This window comes from Oxyura jamaicensis, chromosome 5 (genome assembly GCF_011077185.1).
Source record: "Oxyura jamaicensis isolate SHBP4307 breed ruddy duck chromosome 5, BPBGC_Ojam_1.0, whole genome shotgun sequence".
Taxonomy (NCBI): Eukaryota; Metazoa; Chordata; class Aves; order Anseriformes; family Anatidae; genus Oxyura; species Oxyura jamaicensis.
In genome coordinates, this window is record NC_048897.1 from 59683985 (window position 1) to 59702430 (window position 18446).

Here is an 18446-nt window from a genome sequence, read left to right on the forward strand (position 1 = left end):
GCATTATTGAAGTTAAACCTTCCTTTTCTAAGGGCAACTAAATAAATTGAGCTCTGTACCAAGACATCTAAGCTATCATTGTTCTGTGTGATATCTGAGTTTTTAATGAATACAAGTGGATGGGATGAAAAATTCTTTAATTCTTGACAGCTGAAAAAAATAAGTTAAAGATTTTTTCCATGTCACCTCTCTGTCTGGGGTTATGTAATTTCTTTCACTACTGCTGTGTTGACAAGAGTGCTGCTACTGCTCAGATACTACAACGTTGTCTTCTAGTTTTTTGTTTTAGCGAATAAATGCATTTTCAACATCACTAGCAAATACTTCCTCCTTCCTGAACAGCAATAATAGTGCTGTGCTGATCATATACCGCTGTGCTTGATGACGATTTGTCACCACCGCCTTCGGTGCAGTCCGCAGCCCTTAGTTACCACACTTGCTCATTGTTCGTGAGCTCCTTCTGCTATATTGCACAGCCACTTCATAATCTGTTCAAGACTGAATCAAAGATTTATGCATGTCATTATTGCCAATGGTTAATGCTTTCTAGTCTATCGTTCCTCAGACCTTGGTTCACCTGGGACTTTTCCCAACACGTTTCTTCAGTGCTCTGTAGATGGGTATTCTCAGCTCATAGAGGAATAAGAACATTATCTAGAGAACACTATGTGTTGGGAGAATTATTTTTGATAGAACTATTAATTTGTCTCATAATTCTTAAATATATTGCTGCTATTATTATTAGTCTTTAATTTCAATGAAAGTCTGTTTTAGGGCACTGAATATATCCACTGACAATCCTAGGCTGTCTATAAACAAAATGTTTGATTTTTTATTTTATTTTTTTTAACCCCAGTTTTTTAACATTCCGAGTTGAAAATCATTAAAAATTCTAATTAGAATAATTTTGGAAAGCAAACTGTGTGAGAAATTCCTGTGGTTGAGTTTTTAAGGGCAAATTGAAGAACTTGTGTTTTTTTTAGCTGAAAGAGTGGAAGCAGAGATGCAGCAAATGCCTGTGGTTGGGAGGATAAGAAGTTCACGTAGGGCTCAACTGTTTGGTGATATTGCAAAACTGACAAGACTTGGGCATTACTGGTTTAGTTTATAGCTTTTCTGTTTAGTTTATAGCTCAAATACTATGTTATCTATTGTAAAGGGAGGTGAACCTGTTTTCTTTCTCTTTTTTGGCTTTGTAACTTCCTTCTATTTTTGGCCATAAAATACATTTTCTGATGCATGTAGTCCTGCTACAGCATACATGACTTATTCTGTCACAAACTCATCTGGTTTTTTCATTCTTGTCCATATTAGTCTGGAAAATAACATCTAATTTTGTATATTAGAACCAATATAACCTTCATTCTTTAAGAAGCGTATATGATCTAAAGAGCAGTAAATGAGCACAGATGGACATGTACCACCAGCCTTGTTTAACTGTTAAGTATATTCAAGTGATTTTCCCTGCTTTTCAGTCATTTCCTAACTCTTCTTGAATTTTTAAATTTTGTTGTTTTCTGTTAGCTTAGGATCCATCCAAAAATTATTTGTCCTTGCCTGTGTTTCCTCTCGCAGTGCTTTCTGTAATGCCCTTACTTAAGACACTAAAGAAAACTGCGAAATGTGAACACATTCATTGAAAAAATGTTGAAGTGGCTTGTTTCTGACAAACAAAATCCTTGATGAGTATCTCAGGTATGAAATACAATAGGCAGAAGCCTGGAGAGGACTGGCCTTAAGGAAAAAGAGATTCCTGTCAGGCACCAAGACTATAATGCATGTTTTAGAAAATGGAGGACACATGTAGCATCGTTAGTGTGACAAACTAATAAATACTGCTTTCAACTGCAACCTGTTTAAGATCCTTCTGATGTAAGAGAGTAGCTTATGTTTTCACATTATGTTGTTTCTTTGCAGGAATCAGAGAGTAATAAGTTATGTTCCCTATATTCCTTCCGAAATACCTCTACCTCACCACACAAGCCCGAAGAAGGAAGTCGTGACCGCAGTGAGCTAATGACCAGTGTTAATTTTGGAACACCAGAGCGCCGCAAAGGAAGCCTTGCAGATGTGGTGGACACACTGAAGCAGAAGAAACTAGAAGAAATGACCAGGACTGAGCAAGAGGGTATGTGTTGGATAAGACTGATGCAGTTTCCCCACCCCCTACAAATTTTATGGCATAAGGAATGTGTTGGGTATCAAGAGCCAGAAAACTGCATAATTGGCAAAGACTAGGATAAAGTTATTCACAGGTTACCATGGCAATGGTAGTTTGAGATCCATTAGGGATTTTAGACAAATATGTCTGTTTTATAAAACTTTCTAAATTGTGTTGGTTGTCTGTAAGTAGAAGCAAGAATGTTGGTTTAGATGAAAACACTTACTTGAGAGGTTATGATGAATTCTTAACTGGTTGTAGAGTTGTGAGGGGTGTTTTTCAGAGGTATTTGTTCTTTTTCTTCCAAAGACAAATGTTTATTTTAAACAATAGGAATGAATAAAACATGAACTGTTTTATTGTGCCTTAGAAATTCTCATCTTTTATCACCTGAATGACCCAGTATCTGTGGCCAGGAGAATGGGAAACAGATTTAAGTGTGAAGTGTACCTAGTTCTGACCTATATAACTAGATCTGCAGATGGATAAATCTTTTTATTTTTATTTTTTCTTTTTTACAGTCTGCTCAGATATTGTTACATCTGTTAAAAGAGAGAGATAAAAATGAGGACAAACCTTGGAGCTGTAAGGCAGTTTATATATTCAGTCCTTATTCCGATATTCTCATCAACTTTGCTAAGATGTTTTTCTTGGTGGATACTAAACCAAACTGGAGAATGAGTTCATCAGCATGTATGTGCACAAGGTCAGGGCCCAACATGAAATTCTCTCACCATGTCAAGTAGAATGAAGTCTTACTTGCTTCTGCAACAATATCTTATGGTCTGTGAGTTCATACATGAGTTCGAACCAGGGAAGGTGTGGGAGCAAAAGGCTCGGAAATAGATATACAGATACGAAGGCATCTGTGGGGATTTTGTTATTTTGCTAGTGTTGTTTGTGGCATTAGAAATATCCCAGGAGGAATATTAGTAGTGTAATAGATCCACAAGGCACTGGCACTGTGTGATCTCTCTTTTTTTTTTTTTTTTCTTTGAAATACGAATGAGTTCAGTATGATCTCAGCCATCTTCAGCTTCATGATCTGGTCACAGCCTTCAAATGGTGCATGTTAGGATCCGTTGGCTTCACTTGGTGAAGTAGATTTCACTACTTGATACTGAAACAATAATATGTTTAAATATGGAATGAAATCATGTAGGGATGGAAGTATGCTTTCAAATTTCTTGGCACAATTGTTAAATGCCAGCACATAGATAAATGTGTTCTATAGGTGTCCTTTCTGAAGCTGGTGAAACATCTCTAAAGAGAGAACGTCCCAGATTCTTTACTACCATCTGTCTGTTTTCAGCTGTAAAGATCACTCTTTTAAAAATTGCTTTCTTAGATTTGGTGGTTAGACTGGGAAAACTATTTTAAATGTTACTTTGGCAAAGTTGTTTTTTACAGTCAGTAACAGTCGTTCAACACTCCATGCTAATCAAAGGTCTTGGCTCATACTTTGCTGCGGGTGTATACAAGTTGCTGTTGATTATAGTGACACCACTGCTAAAACTTCTCCAGGGGTGTACTGAATGGTGTGCTAATAAAAATGTGCATCAAAAGGTTTAAACGGAGTATCATAGTAAGGATTCAAGCATTTTGTAGCTTATTTTCGTTGAGAGGTTTCTGCACTTCCTTAGTATTAGTACACGCTAGCTGATTTAAGAGAGGTATGTGCACAGCAAAGAGGTCCCTCTCACTGAGTCTAAGCCTTCCATGCTGTATATTCTCACCAGCTGTGACATAAAGGTCATTTCTGATCTATAAAATAGTCCTGCCTCTTTTGGGCCACTATATACTGGAAAACTATTCTAAATTTTCTCTGTAAGTTCAAAGGTAATTGATGGTGTCTACGTGTTAAATTCTTTTAAATCTGTCAAGTATTTTCGGTAGAAAACAACCCTGCATCGCTCCAGATAATTATTTAAAATCTGACTGGTACTATATAAGTTAACGTGGAAAAACAATAATACAAAGATTGGAAATTCTTCAGAATTTTATGCTCAGGCAATACAGTGGTTTTAAAGTTTTGTGTAGATAGAAATACCAAAATTCTTGTCACAGATTTGAGTACCTATTTCAGTATTTGGAAGTTTCTTTGAATTAAAAAGAAGCAAGCTCTCCATACTTGTTTGATTTGCATAAAATAACATTTTAAAAATAATTCCTATTCTAAGATTCTAATCTTTGTTGTGACTGGGTGCTGCAACTGACTCTGCACTGAGTCAGTTGGAGAAATGAGGTCTGAGCTTATGAATATGTTTTTGCCATCTAACAGTCTATTTTAAACTAGCTAATTAATAGCCTAATTGCACATATATCATATATGATGCTCTTCAACACCTATCATTTAAAATGGGTTCATTTGGGGTTCTCTTCTCTAAATGACATGGTGTCTTCATCTGCCACAAAATTGCTTACCCAAATTGAAAAACACCTGATGATTTTTAGAGCAAGTAGATAACATAATATAATTGATTTAATGAATGTAGTGGGGAACAAATATCTATTCCTGCTGCATAATACCGCGGAAATTTTGTGGGGCTTGAAATCCTGTATCACTCCTTCGAATAAATGACTAGTTTGTGTTAGCATTTTACAGGGAGGAGCTCCATGAGTATCGATGTAGCTGTGGGAAATGGGCTAACATGAGGTCGTATGTTAAGTTAATTGTACAGTTAGAAGTGGAATAAAGAAGTCAAGAATTCCAGTCATCTGCTCTAACCGCTATGCAAGGACGGTAACAAGTCTCTTTCACAGTAATTTTTGGAACTTTCTAGTCCATCTATAGTATCTGAATTTGAGTAATATGAATCACTGGTGTCAAATACATAAATATTTTGCAGTACACCTTCAAGTGCTAGGTATCTCTTATGCTTGTATATTCTGCTTGTGGTCTCTGCTGTAGCTTGTAATATTGGAAAAAGAAATACATACTTCATTGTGTCTAAAAAGATATATTTAATCAGGGTCCTTTAGCTTCTGAAAATAAGTTGTCTAATGAGAATTTCATCTGAGCAGCTGTGTCTGAGGAGGTCAGCAGGCATTGCCTAAGAGAATATGGCCCAGCTGGTTAAATCTGGTTGTTGTAGTGATTTAAATGGTCAAGTGCTGCTTGTAATCCAGGACCGTCTGTTTGTAAAGGAAAGAGTGAGTGCTTCAGCATAATGTACAGCTGTTTTAATCTCTCTTTAATAATAGTGCTTCAGCCAGTGTCATGTCTTGTGCACATGAGCGCCTCATACAGGGTTGAATATATGTTAGGTCAGTTTCCAGTGTTATTTGTAGTTTGAACGAAAACTAATTATATCACAGGATAAACAATGTTTTTTGACTTCACAGTCCAGTATTTTCATGCTTTGTACATTAAAACATTCCCATATCCTAATTTGTAATGATTTGGAAATGAGAAAATTGATGAGAAAATTCTAACCATAAGAAAAAAAAATGCTACAAATATTTAGGGTTAATTTGAGTATGTGAAGACTTTGCTGACATGTGTTCTCGTAAGATAGAAGAGGTCAGAAACGAACAGGTGTCTAATTTAATCAACAACACTAGGCTCTAAAGCCTCTTGGATAACTTCAATATATTTCTCTTCTGAGTTTTTCTGTAAGAAGAATGATTGTTCTGCTGGTCTTTTTCCTTGGAAGTATCCTCCAGTAAAATCTTTACAGATTCAAATGAAGAGCGTGTGTGAGATAGTATGGTCAGACTGCTGCTCTCCCTTTTTACCCACCTTCAGTGAAAGAAGTTTCTTTCAGAATATTGCTTAAATTACTTTTGCGTGACAGATTTACATTGCCAGGCTGCCTGGACTCTAGACTAAGAATTGGCTTCCAGACAACTGTCTCACTGTACTTCATCATAAGCCTCTACGAGCAATAATTAGTAGTACATATCTCGTCTGTAGCTAGGAGAGCAGATTTCCCCCTTTCAGATTGGGAATGCTAGGTTGGCAGGTCAGCTGGCACTTCTGGGCTGGAAACTGGGCATGTCATTTCTGCTAAGTGCTAAGCCCTCATTACTCAGGGCCTGGATTCCTAATTCACTTTTGACCTTGATTCTGTGCAATGTATACAGTATCATTTTTCAACCAAGCTCAGCTCAGAATTCTAGCACAAGCTTTTTATAAACGGCTTCCCATTCTTGTTTCCTCCTTGAAGACCATAGTTGAACATTCAGAGAGATCAAAGATATTTACGTATGCATGTTGGAATAATGAACATCTATATAAAGAGCAGTATATTCATAAATTCCCATCTATTCTGTGTCGTGCACCTGTTTGTACTGTCTCTCCATGGATGGAAATATGTAACTCACACAGATACATAATACGTCTGAAGATGGCTAAATTAAAAATTAAGGATTCATATGTAATATTCATTTTATATGCAGTAGGGAAAACCTTGCTACAGTACTCTGTAGCAGTGGTTTCATTTTTTTTTCTGTTTTCCTTTGCTTTTTTTTTTTTTTCCTCCTTTGAGCTTCATTCGTTAATAATAATTGAAGGGTTTCTTTTATATTGACTTACACGAGATTAACATTTCCCCCCAAAATCTTTGTCATGTCAGCAAGGACAGTATGCTCGGGTTTTGCATGCACAAATATGTACACATTTCCTGTTGACTTCACCGAGAAATAAAAAACAACCCTATCACATACCGTGTTTTATAACTGGATGTCAATAAACCATTTGGGCTCTCATTTTCTACAGGTTTTTTATTTTTGATCAGAACCTGTGTGTGCTCTATCATATTAACTGAATGAAGAGTTTCAATTTTGTATTTTTTGTTTTAAGCCTCCCCTAGCTGAGAACAGACTGAGCTCAGGCATGTACTCTCGTTTTCTTGTATACTTTGAAGCATATAATCTTTGAGGGCTTTATGTGTCAGGAGTTCTCTTCTGTGGATCAGGTCTAGAAGTGAGCTATTGTGGTCCATGAATATTTGTAAATGTTTTTCAGAAGTTCTGTTGATTTAATTCAAATGATCTGTCTTGAGGTGTGACCTACATCCACACTGAAGAAGGCATAGTCCATGGCTGTCCTAATGTGCCTGGCATTTATAAACCTGTCTTTATTATCCGGTTCTCTTGGTGCCTAGAGATATTTTTTGTTTCTTTCTTTCAGGGTTTTAAAAGTGTTCCTGGGATTTTGTATTAGGATTATTCAAATAAATCGTTGTGTGTGTGTGTGTGTGTATGCTCTATTTTTTGGTGATAAATAACTATTACTGTTCTATTTTTTGTAATACCTATGAAATACTGAAATACTGTGAAGTGGCAAGAGGGATTCCTCTCAGCTAGAAACAAACCCTTTAGATGTGAAAAAAAATACACCTTCTTCAAAGTCCTTTCATCTCCTTTGGAAAACCCTGCCATATCTTCTTGGTACCAGGCTCATTATGCTTCTTTTTTCTTCTTTAATTCTTAAAAATCATATTTGGTTAGCAACTTTGCAATTGGTTATGTATAGAGAGAAATGCAATGCATACCGCTTAACGTGATTTTTTTTGTCAGAAGCTGTGTGTAGCTGCATCCAGGCCCTGACTGGGGCCCAGGAATTCTGTTAAGCTCCAAACATGCTTCCAAAAGGTCCCTGCCCCAAAGTCCATGCAATGAATGGATGAGTCAGATTGGGTTAGAGGAGAGAGATGCGGCACATTTTCCTAAACGGCTGCTTTTGCTTACCTCTCTACCATATAATTAGATGCAACTCCCTCTCTCTCTTCTCATTCAGCGATGTTTGTAAAATCACACTTGTCACTCCTTTTTCACACAATTTATGTTTCTGTTTTAGAAAAAAATATATTCCTTTGTTCATGTAATATTTAGGGAAGCTTTATGGCTTTAAAATTTCTAGTAGTTCATTTATTGAAATGTGCTGCTAATTTCAATGCCTTAATAGGTTAAAGTAATTTAGGAACATTACTGCAAAGAAAGTGGTTTCTAAGGTTAGTTCCCTGGTAACTAAAAGATGATGCAGCCTACTTCCTTTCTATCTGAGTTGCTTGCTTTTTCAATCAAAAATTCATTCTTGTTTGAAGCAGAAATAACTTCAAGGAACTTGCTTTAATGACATTTATAACCCAATATATGTTTAGGTCACTTTTTCTTCCAAAGGCAGATCCAGGTTGTGTAATCTCACACTATCTGGTCATTAATAATTTGTCTCATATTTTTATTTATCCTTCTAGGTATGTGAGAATAGATGCATTTTTGATTATGTCCTGTCTGATATCCTTCAAGTCTTTCAGAGTACTGCTGCATGATTAAATGTTATATCACAGATTTTATTTAAGAAATTGGTACATGTTGTCATCCTTCTACCTTCACTTTTATTATCTGGCTGTCTACAATATAGTCCTGCTCAGTGCTGCTCAGTAATATGAAGAATGAGATCTGTATGAGTAAATCAGTAGTTGATGGAGACCACCTTGTTTGCTAAAAGCTGTTACAGTTTTCATGTCCCTTCAGTTTGTAGTCCTAATTCAGGGTCATTAACAAAAACATGGTGAGAGTGATGGTAGCATTTTTCAGAACAAGATCTGCTAGAAGTTGAATGGAGATAGCAGCATGTGGACCTGTCAGGCAAAAACAAACCTTGGTTGCTGTCAGGCAGTATCTATATGTAAGATCTATGGCATTTTGTTAAGATTCTACTTTCATGGAAGTTCTGTTTCCTGGTACAGGTTGTTTGCTTGTTGAAGATTTGTACCTCTGCGCCTCTACAAAACTGTTGCTTTTGCTAATTCCCAGAACTGATCATAGCTTGAATCATAACGTGGGGAGGGTCTGAAATCCAATTTTGAAGATGGGACATCCCTTTTAGCTAACTTCTAACTCTCTAAAGTATTTTTGGGCATGTTTTCTATCGCCATTTTTAGATGTTCCCATTTCATTGGGGAAATGTCTTTTTTCTGCCCTGAGTATCTGATATGTGTAAAATTATTGTCATCAGTACAAATGGACTTTCAGCATTTCCTCATTGTCCCTGAACTTGAGTTACAAGCTAGTCTTGTAGACAGGGGCAGATTAAACTGAAACAGCCTGGGATCTTCTGAATGCCAGCATCTTCTGGCCATTACGACCAGTTTCTCCCCAGTGATTGTATTTTCCAATGTCCTGCAGGACTCATCTCATCTTTTTCTTTAATCCCACTGTACCTGGCAATCCTGGACACGATTTAATTAATTTTTCTTCCAGTGTGATAAGTTGTCTCCTTGTTTACATTTTATATAACTTTCTACAGTATGCTTATCTACCCTTTTGTCTCCTTTTAAGATGTGGTGTAAGTTCTGCTATCTTTACACTCTTTGTATGTTATGAGAATCATGGAGACATTATAAAGACACATAGCTAAGAGACAACTTTTTCCCTTGGACCATAAGAAAGGCAAGTCCAATATGAATGGGTACAAATAACATTGGGCTCTGTGATGAAGAATGCAAGCGATTAAATAGCTGTAAAAAGTTAAAAGTTGCTTCAGTTGCATGATCTTGGCGGTGGATAAATAAATTCAGACTTCATTGGTTTCTGACATACTGTGACACAGGCGTTATGATCAGATCATGCTTTAATATAGGGATTGAACTACTTTTTCTAGTCATCAGATTAACAGTAGGGAATAGATGGCAATTCTGCCCTTCCTTATGTTGCCAAGGTAGACATAACAAAAAAAAATGAGGAAAAGGTAGGACTCGGATACGGCTGATCTTGTATGTCATTGTCTTTTCAAGTTCTGGAGGGTGAATGACCTCAGATTTCTTTGGTGATGAACTTTAGTTTTAGTTAGCCTTATTTACTTTGCCATTCCTGCTGTTTTGCAGCCGGGTCTAAAAGTGCTTTAAGTGCTTGTGACTGGGGTAATGAATGAAAATTTCTTGCCAGCACTGAGAGTATTGCATTAGACTGAATAGTCACCTTACTTGTAAAAGCACTATTAGAGAGGGGCAGCTGTAAGTAAGGATAACGATTTGTGTCCAGTGCTTATTTACTGAAAAGTGTAAATGTATTATTTATTGAGAGCTCTCCAGACAGTGCTTGTCAGAATAAAAATGTCAACTCTAAGCAAAATGTTATAATACATAATAAAAATGCTAGGTATGCACTTTAGAGATACAGCTAATTAGATCTGCTTTTCTTAAAGAAATGACAGTAAAAATGCTCAGCAGCATATATATTTTAAATGCTGATATATTTTTTATTTTCCTATACCGTATTTGGTTTAGATACCTTATCATTACTTAAAAATAATTTTGACAACTTTATTTGGTTGCCATAAGAGAGACAGAGGCACTTGCTACCTGTCTGCACAAGACAGATGCATGTTCAGACTGTCTTGTTCATCTACCGGAGAGCGTACCCACTCTCATCTCCGAGCCTTAGTCTGCAACTGCAAGATGCCACTTCCATGAGGGAAACCTGCCTCCAGTGGAAACAACGAACAGTTCCTAAGATTATCCTTTAGCCATGCTAATTAACCTCAAACAAATGTTATGTTAAGGAGACTAAATCCAGTCAACGTCAGTGTTACTTCTGTGTAATACTAAATGGAAGTAAGTGTTAGGAGAAAAGGAAAAAAAAAGCTTTTTTTTTTTGGTCCACTTAAAATAATACTTTATACCATTTCAGTATTTTTAGATGCCTTTATTTTCCCTGAAATTTCGAATGGGAAAAATTGGAACTTATGAAAACAGAGATCTAGAGTGTTTTATAATGTGAGGGAGGAAATTAGATTTTGAATTTAACATTTTTTGTAAAAAGAGTAAATGTCAGAACTTTGTAAGAACTGCTCAGATCAGCATAGTAAAATTTAGGATGCTGTCATGAAAAGCAGCTTTCTTTTCTGAAGTATGTTGGCCAATCCGTGGAAGTTCCCTCTTGTGATCACTTCAGTGGCAATGTATGCATGTTCCTGCACCCAGTTCGCTGTTGTTTCCCAGAGCAGGAGAACCAGAGGACAGCTGGGGAAGGAAGGTGGGTCCAGTCCCCACTCAGAGCAGCATCGGCTACTGCAGGTTGCTCGGGGCCACATCCCATGAGCTTTGGAGTATCTCCATGGATGGAAATACCATGGCCTCCCTGGCAACCTGTTCAATGTTTGATTGCTCTTGCAGTAAGGAAGGTTTTTCTTATGTTTAAAAGGAATATCCTGTATTTCTGTTCAAGCCCATTGTCTCTTGTCCTCTTACCGGGCACCGCTGAGAAGAGTGTGGGTCCATCTTCTTTACTCCTGCCATCAGGCATTCATGGACATTGGTAAGATCCCCCAGAGCCTGCTCTTTTCCTGGCTAAACACTCACAGCTCGTCCAGTTTCTCCTCGTATAAGGGATGCTCTGATCACTTGCACTCTTTGTGGCCCTTTGCAGCACTCTCTCCAGTACGCGTTGTACTGGGGAGCCCAGAGTTGGATGCAGCACTCCGGGTGTAGCCTCAAATGAGGTTTATTTTAAGGTTCTGCAGTTCTGCATTGTACGACTGATTCCTTAAAAGGCAGGAGGGGTTTTACCTGAGCTTCAGAAGTGGCAGGCCCAAGCTGTGGCTTAGTGAGACTTGCGCATGTAATTCAAATTCTGGCCCTGCACGGGTGCTCTCAGTTCCCAGTCTGTAGCTGACGAGAGCAAGTAAAAATCAGGAACAAAACATAATTCTGTGTTCTGAGCTACATGTTTCTATGATTCATAAGTGTATTTTGGATTGTGATGAATCCTTTTAATCCCCATTTATATTTAGGCATCTTCCCTATTTGCTCATTGGCATGTTGATCTCCAAACTAAAGCAAGAGTTAATAGTTACACGTGTCAAAATTCTTCTCCTTTGGAATGTCTTCAATAACACAAAGACGTGCTTGTGTTGCTAGAGTTCGGATTGTGAGATTCATGAAAAAAGGGTACAGTAGCCCTTCTAAACACAGTTGTGAGGACAAGTCCCGTGTAAACACCCGCAGATAGCTCCTGTTAGCATTGCTCTGTCCCGACTAGCAGCACCCATTCTGTTGCAGTCTCGGGTCCTCCTTTAACGTGGGCTGCCAGTCAGTAAAGCCATGCCAAAATGTCTTGTTCTACAGCGTAGCATTTTGGAATGTGTCTAATAGCTGTTTTCTTTTATTAATCATAATATATTTTTAGCTTTACTTACATAGGTGCCCAGAGTTCCTGGGCACAGTGCCCTATTTATGAATGCCTGTTTATTTTCATCTTCCTTTTTATTCACTGTTTTACTTAATGCTTTACATAACCGTTTGCCATATTTTGGCGTGAAGCGAAAACGCACTGCTGCCTGCTCACATTTCTTAGCGAACTGATGTGACATCACCCTCTGGAGTGAATCATGATCTTCACTGAACCTAAGAAAAAAAACCATCTTGAATGCTCTTCTGTCTTTTATTTGTTTGAGAATGTTGAAGCAAGCAAGCTCTTTCCCCCATCTGGAGGAACTCTGAACACGCCAGTATGGAGAGCCTGCAAGGGCATCAAAAAATTGGAGAGCCCTGCAGTGAATTTCTTGTTAGTCTAACACCTTAAGACTGAATTCTGCTTGCATTTGTAATGATGTTGTATGTGCTAGGGGCTATGCATGCAGACAGGGTTCTGCTCTTTCTGCTCTCTCTTCCAATTTACCTGCGTTTTTGATGTTTAAAACAGCTCTGGTTCTCTGCATAGGTTTTAGCGCTCCTTATCGTATCTTAAATATGGAACAAGCAGATTACTTTTAAATATTTACAGTGAAAGAAAAACTAACACGTTGGTCAGAGGTTTGTTAAAATGTCAGAAGAACTTGCCATAGTGAAAAACAAATATTGAACCACTTTTATTCCTAAGGTGACTCTATTAATTTCAGTGGAAATACGGCAGGAGTAGGATTTTTTTTTCTGAAAAAAATCTGTCTAGATCTTGCATCATAATTGTATTATTTTCAACAGAACTTTGAGTAGCCCTGAAGTAAGTTTATAGATCTGGCATGTGCATGCATTACTAATTAAAATAAGCTTCCTTTGCTTCTGAGGACTGTTTGTGTTTTTAGCTGTTTAAATGTGGTGGTTGCAGCTTTATTAATGGGTTTTATTATATCTTCAGTTATGCAAGGAGTTAAAAATGTAGCTGGAGCATGGGTTCCTCCGCGTTTCAGTCTATCTGTTGCTGCTGTGTTGTTCCTGTGAACAACAGATACACTGAATGAGTAGGCAGCGTGTCGTGTCTGTTGCCTTTCAGTGCCTGTGTATCTGATAACACAACAGACAGCGGCCAGCCATATAACCTCAAAAATCAAACCAGTTCGTTAATGAACCAATAAGGCCACGTAATAAGCATCTCCATTCAGTCATTTCCCCCAGATTTCAGTTATTCCTTTTAGCAAGAGTATCTAGTGCTGTATCAACAAAGTATTCGCTGACAATAATTTGGCTGATGAGAATGCAAGGAAAAAGGCCCAATCTAATTAGCAAAGACTGTACGTTAGGTGGTGAAGCATGGCTAATATTTTATTTTTTTATAGTCAAACCACAATTGGCAACTTTCTGTAGTTGATGGTTTTGTCTCCCCCTCCCCCTCCAAAACGTGAAAAAAAAGGCCAAGAAGAGACTACAGGACTTGAAACACAGTGGCCCTGAAGTGATGGGAAAATGGCCAAGATGTCACAGCTAATTTCTGACCCTGCTTTATAAGTTCTGCTGTTCCTTATTCCCCTTGTCAGTCTGTGAATCCCTGAGGCTGTACAAACTGGCCTAACATCACTCAGCTCCGGTTTTATATCCTCTTTTAATAATGTTGAGTCTATTCTGTCCAACTTTGATTCAGACAACCTGCTTGTCTTGAAAAAGTGATATATTTAATCAGTGGCTCTGTCTCCAGCATAGCTCCCACTGCGTGAGACTAGAGCCAAAGAGTAGTGCAGTGGCCTGTCACTTCTGTTTGAATAGGTAATGTGGAGCCGCTCAGCCGAAGAGACAGGAGCTGGAACTGCTTGTTAGGACACATGATCAAAAGCCACTCTCTGCTTTCTGCCAATCAAGCCTCATGTCGCCTTGTGGGGCAGACATTAAATAGATTTTTCTGCCGTACGCTGTGGGCACTTTGCCAGTTTGACATGTGAACTGTTACAAAAGATACCAGAGTTTCCACTGCTTGCTGACTGCTTTTAAATATTACCAAGCCATTGCTGTCCAAGTAGAATATTTTAAATAACGGATTATGATAAATTTCCACTACTCCGAGGCAGCCTCTTCCTGCTCCCAGCAGTTCAAAGATGTTTTTAATACCAAAACTCTAAGTTGGTTTCTGGAAACAAACAAGCAAACAAAAACTGTTGAGCGGCCCTATGGCAAATAGATCTGAACAACACGGTTATTGTCTGAGCATTCTGGTGAGTCGTCTGCTTTCACTGGTGTCGTTGTGAATATTGTTTCTATTTTTGGTCTTTTAACATAATTTAATTGGATTTTCCTAGTTGAGATCATAGCACAATTTTATTATTATGTTTATTTGGAGGGATATTAAAATCGAGTTGTTTTGTAAATGAATTTATTTATTGTGTTTCTTGGCTGCTGGTGCAAGTATAACAGTCTTGAAGTGGCTCTGTAGTTGTTTTTAGTTATACTTTCCCTTGTTTTTTTCCTCTTTGTCTATTACCCTTCATAACCACCTCAGCTCTTGTGCCCATGGCAACAACACTCAGTGGTGGAGGCTAACAAAGATGACATTTAGGCTTTGCCTAAGTAATGAATATTCTTTTGTAACTTGCAGGGCCACTGAATTTATGCCATTTTCTAGAGGTCCCCAGTACCTAGAAAACTGCTACTATAAACGTGGTTATGCTCACGTTGTCCAGATATTTGCCTCTTTGTGCTTGCGGTTGCTGGTATAATCTTTTTTTTTTCCTCCTTTTTATTTTTTATTTTTTTGAGTAAAACATTTCTACCAAAACATACCATGGCAATCTAGTGGAACTCATTTAAACAGTGAGCTACACATAAACAGCTGCTCCTTCAATAAGCCATTCTTTATAATACCCTTATTACCTTCTAGTGTCTCAAATTCTGATTAGTCAACAGTGCTGATTACTGTATGGCATTCCACTGCCCATCTTCCTTCTGCTCAGCTGCTCATGTCTTAGCTGTTATGTGATTACAACACAACTTGTGCATTGTTTCTCCAAGTTGTTCTTCATATTGTATATCTTTAAAAAAAAAAAAAGGGAGAGAGCTCTTGAGGAGACGGAAACATTTATTTTGAGTCACCATAAATTCTCTGAAACTTTGCGAATTGTTTTTGTACAACTGTGATCTTCACAGTCTGTTGGCTCTGTAACTTAGCAGAAGGATGAGTAAATTCTTTAGATTTACAACAAGGATAATCTATAAATACATCTCAGTTAAAAAAAAAAGACTTTAGAATAATGATTGTTAGTTATTGTGAAATTTGTAATGTGGGAGAGCAGGAGAGACAAAAGAGGGTTTTGCTTTTTAATTTTATTTCTGCAAAATGAGACAAAGCACACACAGCTTTGGCCTAGCTTTGCTTTTGCGAAAATCAGGGGGTTCAAAAGTCAGTAAGGACGGAGCTAAGTGATGGCGAGGCAGTTTGGATAACCCACCATCAGTAACGTGTCCTGAGTTTCAGCAAGGCGTGTAGCGGTAGATGGAAAACACAGAGTGAAAATGGGAGGAGAGGACATTGTGTCCTCGGTGCTCCGGAGCTCTGCTTTTTGGTCAAAGCAGCAAACACAGAGGTTTGTTAAGGACATTAAAACTTTGTTGGCTGGTTTATAGGTAAATAGTGCCATAGTGAGAAGAACACCCTTGCTGTGACTCCAAAGCCCCCTGCAGCTTCCTTTGGTGCAACCCCTTAGAATCAAGTCCTGGTGAGTACGAAACGCTGACACACTCAAAACGCAGCCCCATTAAAGGCCTTAAATCTGTCATTGTGCTCTGGAGCCTGTTCTGAAAATAGCAAAGCTCTTTTTGTAAATTAAAATCGGTGTGAATGGGAACAGATGTTGACATGCTTTACTTTATCTGCAGGGATCCCTGTCAGGGGGGAGAGGGTCAGTGAGGTTAGATGGTAGGAATTACTGCAAATGTGCAAAGGACAGAGTAGTCTAATATAGACATTGTCTTTGGCTTTATGTAGAGCTGTAATAAGAGCCAGTGGTTGCTTCTGGTGGCTGCTGCGTCTGTGTATAAGGAAAGAGGATTGTGTAATACCTTTAATTCCTTGGAGAACGCTGTCCCCTTTTCTGTCTGTTTATACAAGGAGAGGGATGCTCGCCCTGCTTCTCAGAATTGCTGCACTCAGATCTGGATTCCAGGAGATCCCGAGTGACCTCAGTTCTCATTTACTTTGGCATTACCTGAGCTCTCTCAGGACCTTGGGCAAGGTGCTTAGTATCTGTGAGGATCAACCTTCAGGAAGTCTGTGTTCAGTCTGACATTGGGTAGTGGTTCTGGTATTTCAGCATTACTTTTTAAGATTTTGGGTGAACTCTCAGGTTGCGTTAGAGTCATCGTCAACTTTTAATAGTTTTTGAAATAAAAAAGCATTCTGTTCTGAAATGTGCAATTTATTAAATGGCTTTGCAAGTCACTCTAAATAAATTCTCATTGAAGATTTTTCCTGATTAAAAAAAAATATATAGCATAGGACGAATTTATTTATAAGAACTGTAATAGTTTCCCTCAATTCCCTTTATATTTTAGATTACCTTATAATTTTCTAAATCTACATGAACAATAATGATCAATTTTGTCAGTATTATTCACACCTTTTATTAATTTAGCATAGATGAATAAATGTGAATGTTGTGAAGAGTTGATTGGGAATAGATTTTAAATCTGACAGTTAGATTACAGGGTACCTAAGAAAAAATGGCTCTTTCACTAGGTACCTAGTAATTTAATTCTTGTTTGAAATTATTATAATTTATTACAGTGTGTGGGTCCTAATGAATGTCTACTATTAAATGAAAAGGAGAAATTGAAATTATGAAATTCTTTTAACTTGTATCTTAAAAATCCTCTTAAACAATTCAGTAGATATTAATAAGCAATGTGCTTTTCTTTCCCTTTTATGTGAGTGCAAACAAAAACATTTTTGCCATTACAGAATGACATTAGATGAGTGCTGCTGGAGATTCTTACTTAGGTTTAAGACTGTCTTAAAATAGAATGGAATAATTTTATATGATGAAAAATATCTAAAATTTACTATCTCATTTAGACATTTAGACCTTAACGTAAGAGACCTTCAGAAGTTTTGGAAGGCAAATCAAAATCATTCTGTAGAAGTTTTGCCTTTGTTAGAAATGCAAACGTGTGTGAGGAGAAATTAAAGCTTTTTGGCTACTAAGGGAGTCATTCATCAGCGTGAGAGAATATAATGACCATTATACTTTTATTGTCTTTATATCAAATTATTTTTCCACTTTCCTTATTGACCTCGTTTTGAAAAATGGGACAACTTGGGAAAAATGGGTAGGTATTTCCAAATAAACGCAAACAAAAACAAAATTGTATCAGCACCTACTGCTGTAGCTAGCACAAGATGAGGCCACTAGTGGGGCTATGTTGGGATTAAATCAGCTTAAAGAATTACCGGGCCTCTGGTCCTGTCTGAAACACACCACTAGAACTAGAACCATCACCACTAGATGATGTGAGCATTATATAAGCATCTAACAAATAAATAAGCATTTCAGTGGAAGTTCTGGTTGTAATCACTCTGTTTACAAGTCAATAGCAGTTGTGGCCACTGCAGTTTACTGGTTTCAAACTGGCTCAGGTAAAATCCGGGCTTTGCTCCTCTGTACTGTTTTTTTATCTCTTCCTGTATCTCTTCCTGTGGATGATTTGTATCACTGAAACATGAACCAGTGCCTCTCTACAAGGCAGAAAAATGCATTTCTAAGCTGAGCAAGTCACTAGAGTTGGCTGCTGCTTCTTCAGCTCTTTTCTTTAAGTCACAATACAGTTACTCTCCTCAGTGAAGTCAATTTAGTATGAGGAATAAAATATTACCTCTGGCTACCTGTTGCTGTCTTGCAGCTGACAGATGGAGCACCAGTTGGATACTCCATTTTAAGGTAACAAGGTAGCGCTGTGTGCTTGCATCCTTTGAGATGCACGTGTCCTTTCTTCTGGTAAGAGAATGTGGGATATTGTGCCACTCCGCATTTCCTACTGTGTTGCCAGAAAAGGAAAAGAAAAGAAAAAACAAAAGGAAGGGGAAAAAAAGGAAAAAAGATGAGAAAAGAAAAAGAGAAGAGAGGAGAGAAAAGAAAGGTAAA

General features: G+C 37.7%; 1 protein-coding gene across 14 annotated transcripts in view; it reads left to right on the plus strand.

The window, feature by feature from the left end:
* The window catches only part of SOX6 (SRY-box transcription factor 6), a 383784-nt gene that overhangs the window by 164085 nt on the left and 201253 nt on the right, over positions 1-18446 (plus strand). For all 14 annotated transcript variants that reach the window (XM_035328701.1, XM_035328699.1, XM_035328705.1 and 11 more), the window contains one exon: positions 1918-2128. In XM_035328701.1, coding sequence (XP_035184592.1) covers positions 1918-2128 — 211 coding nt within the window. The remainder of the gene's footprint in view (positions 1-1917; positions 2129-18446) is intronic.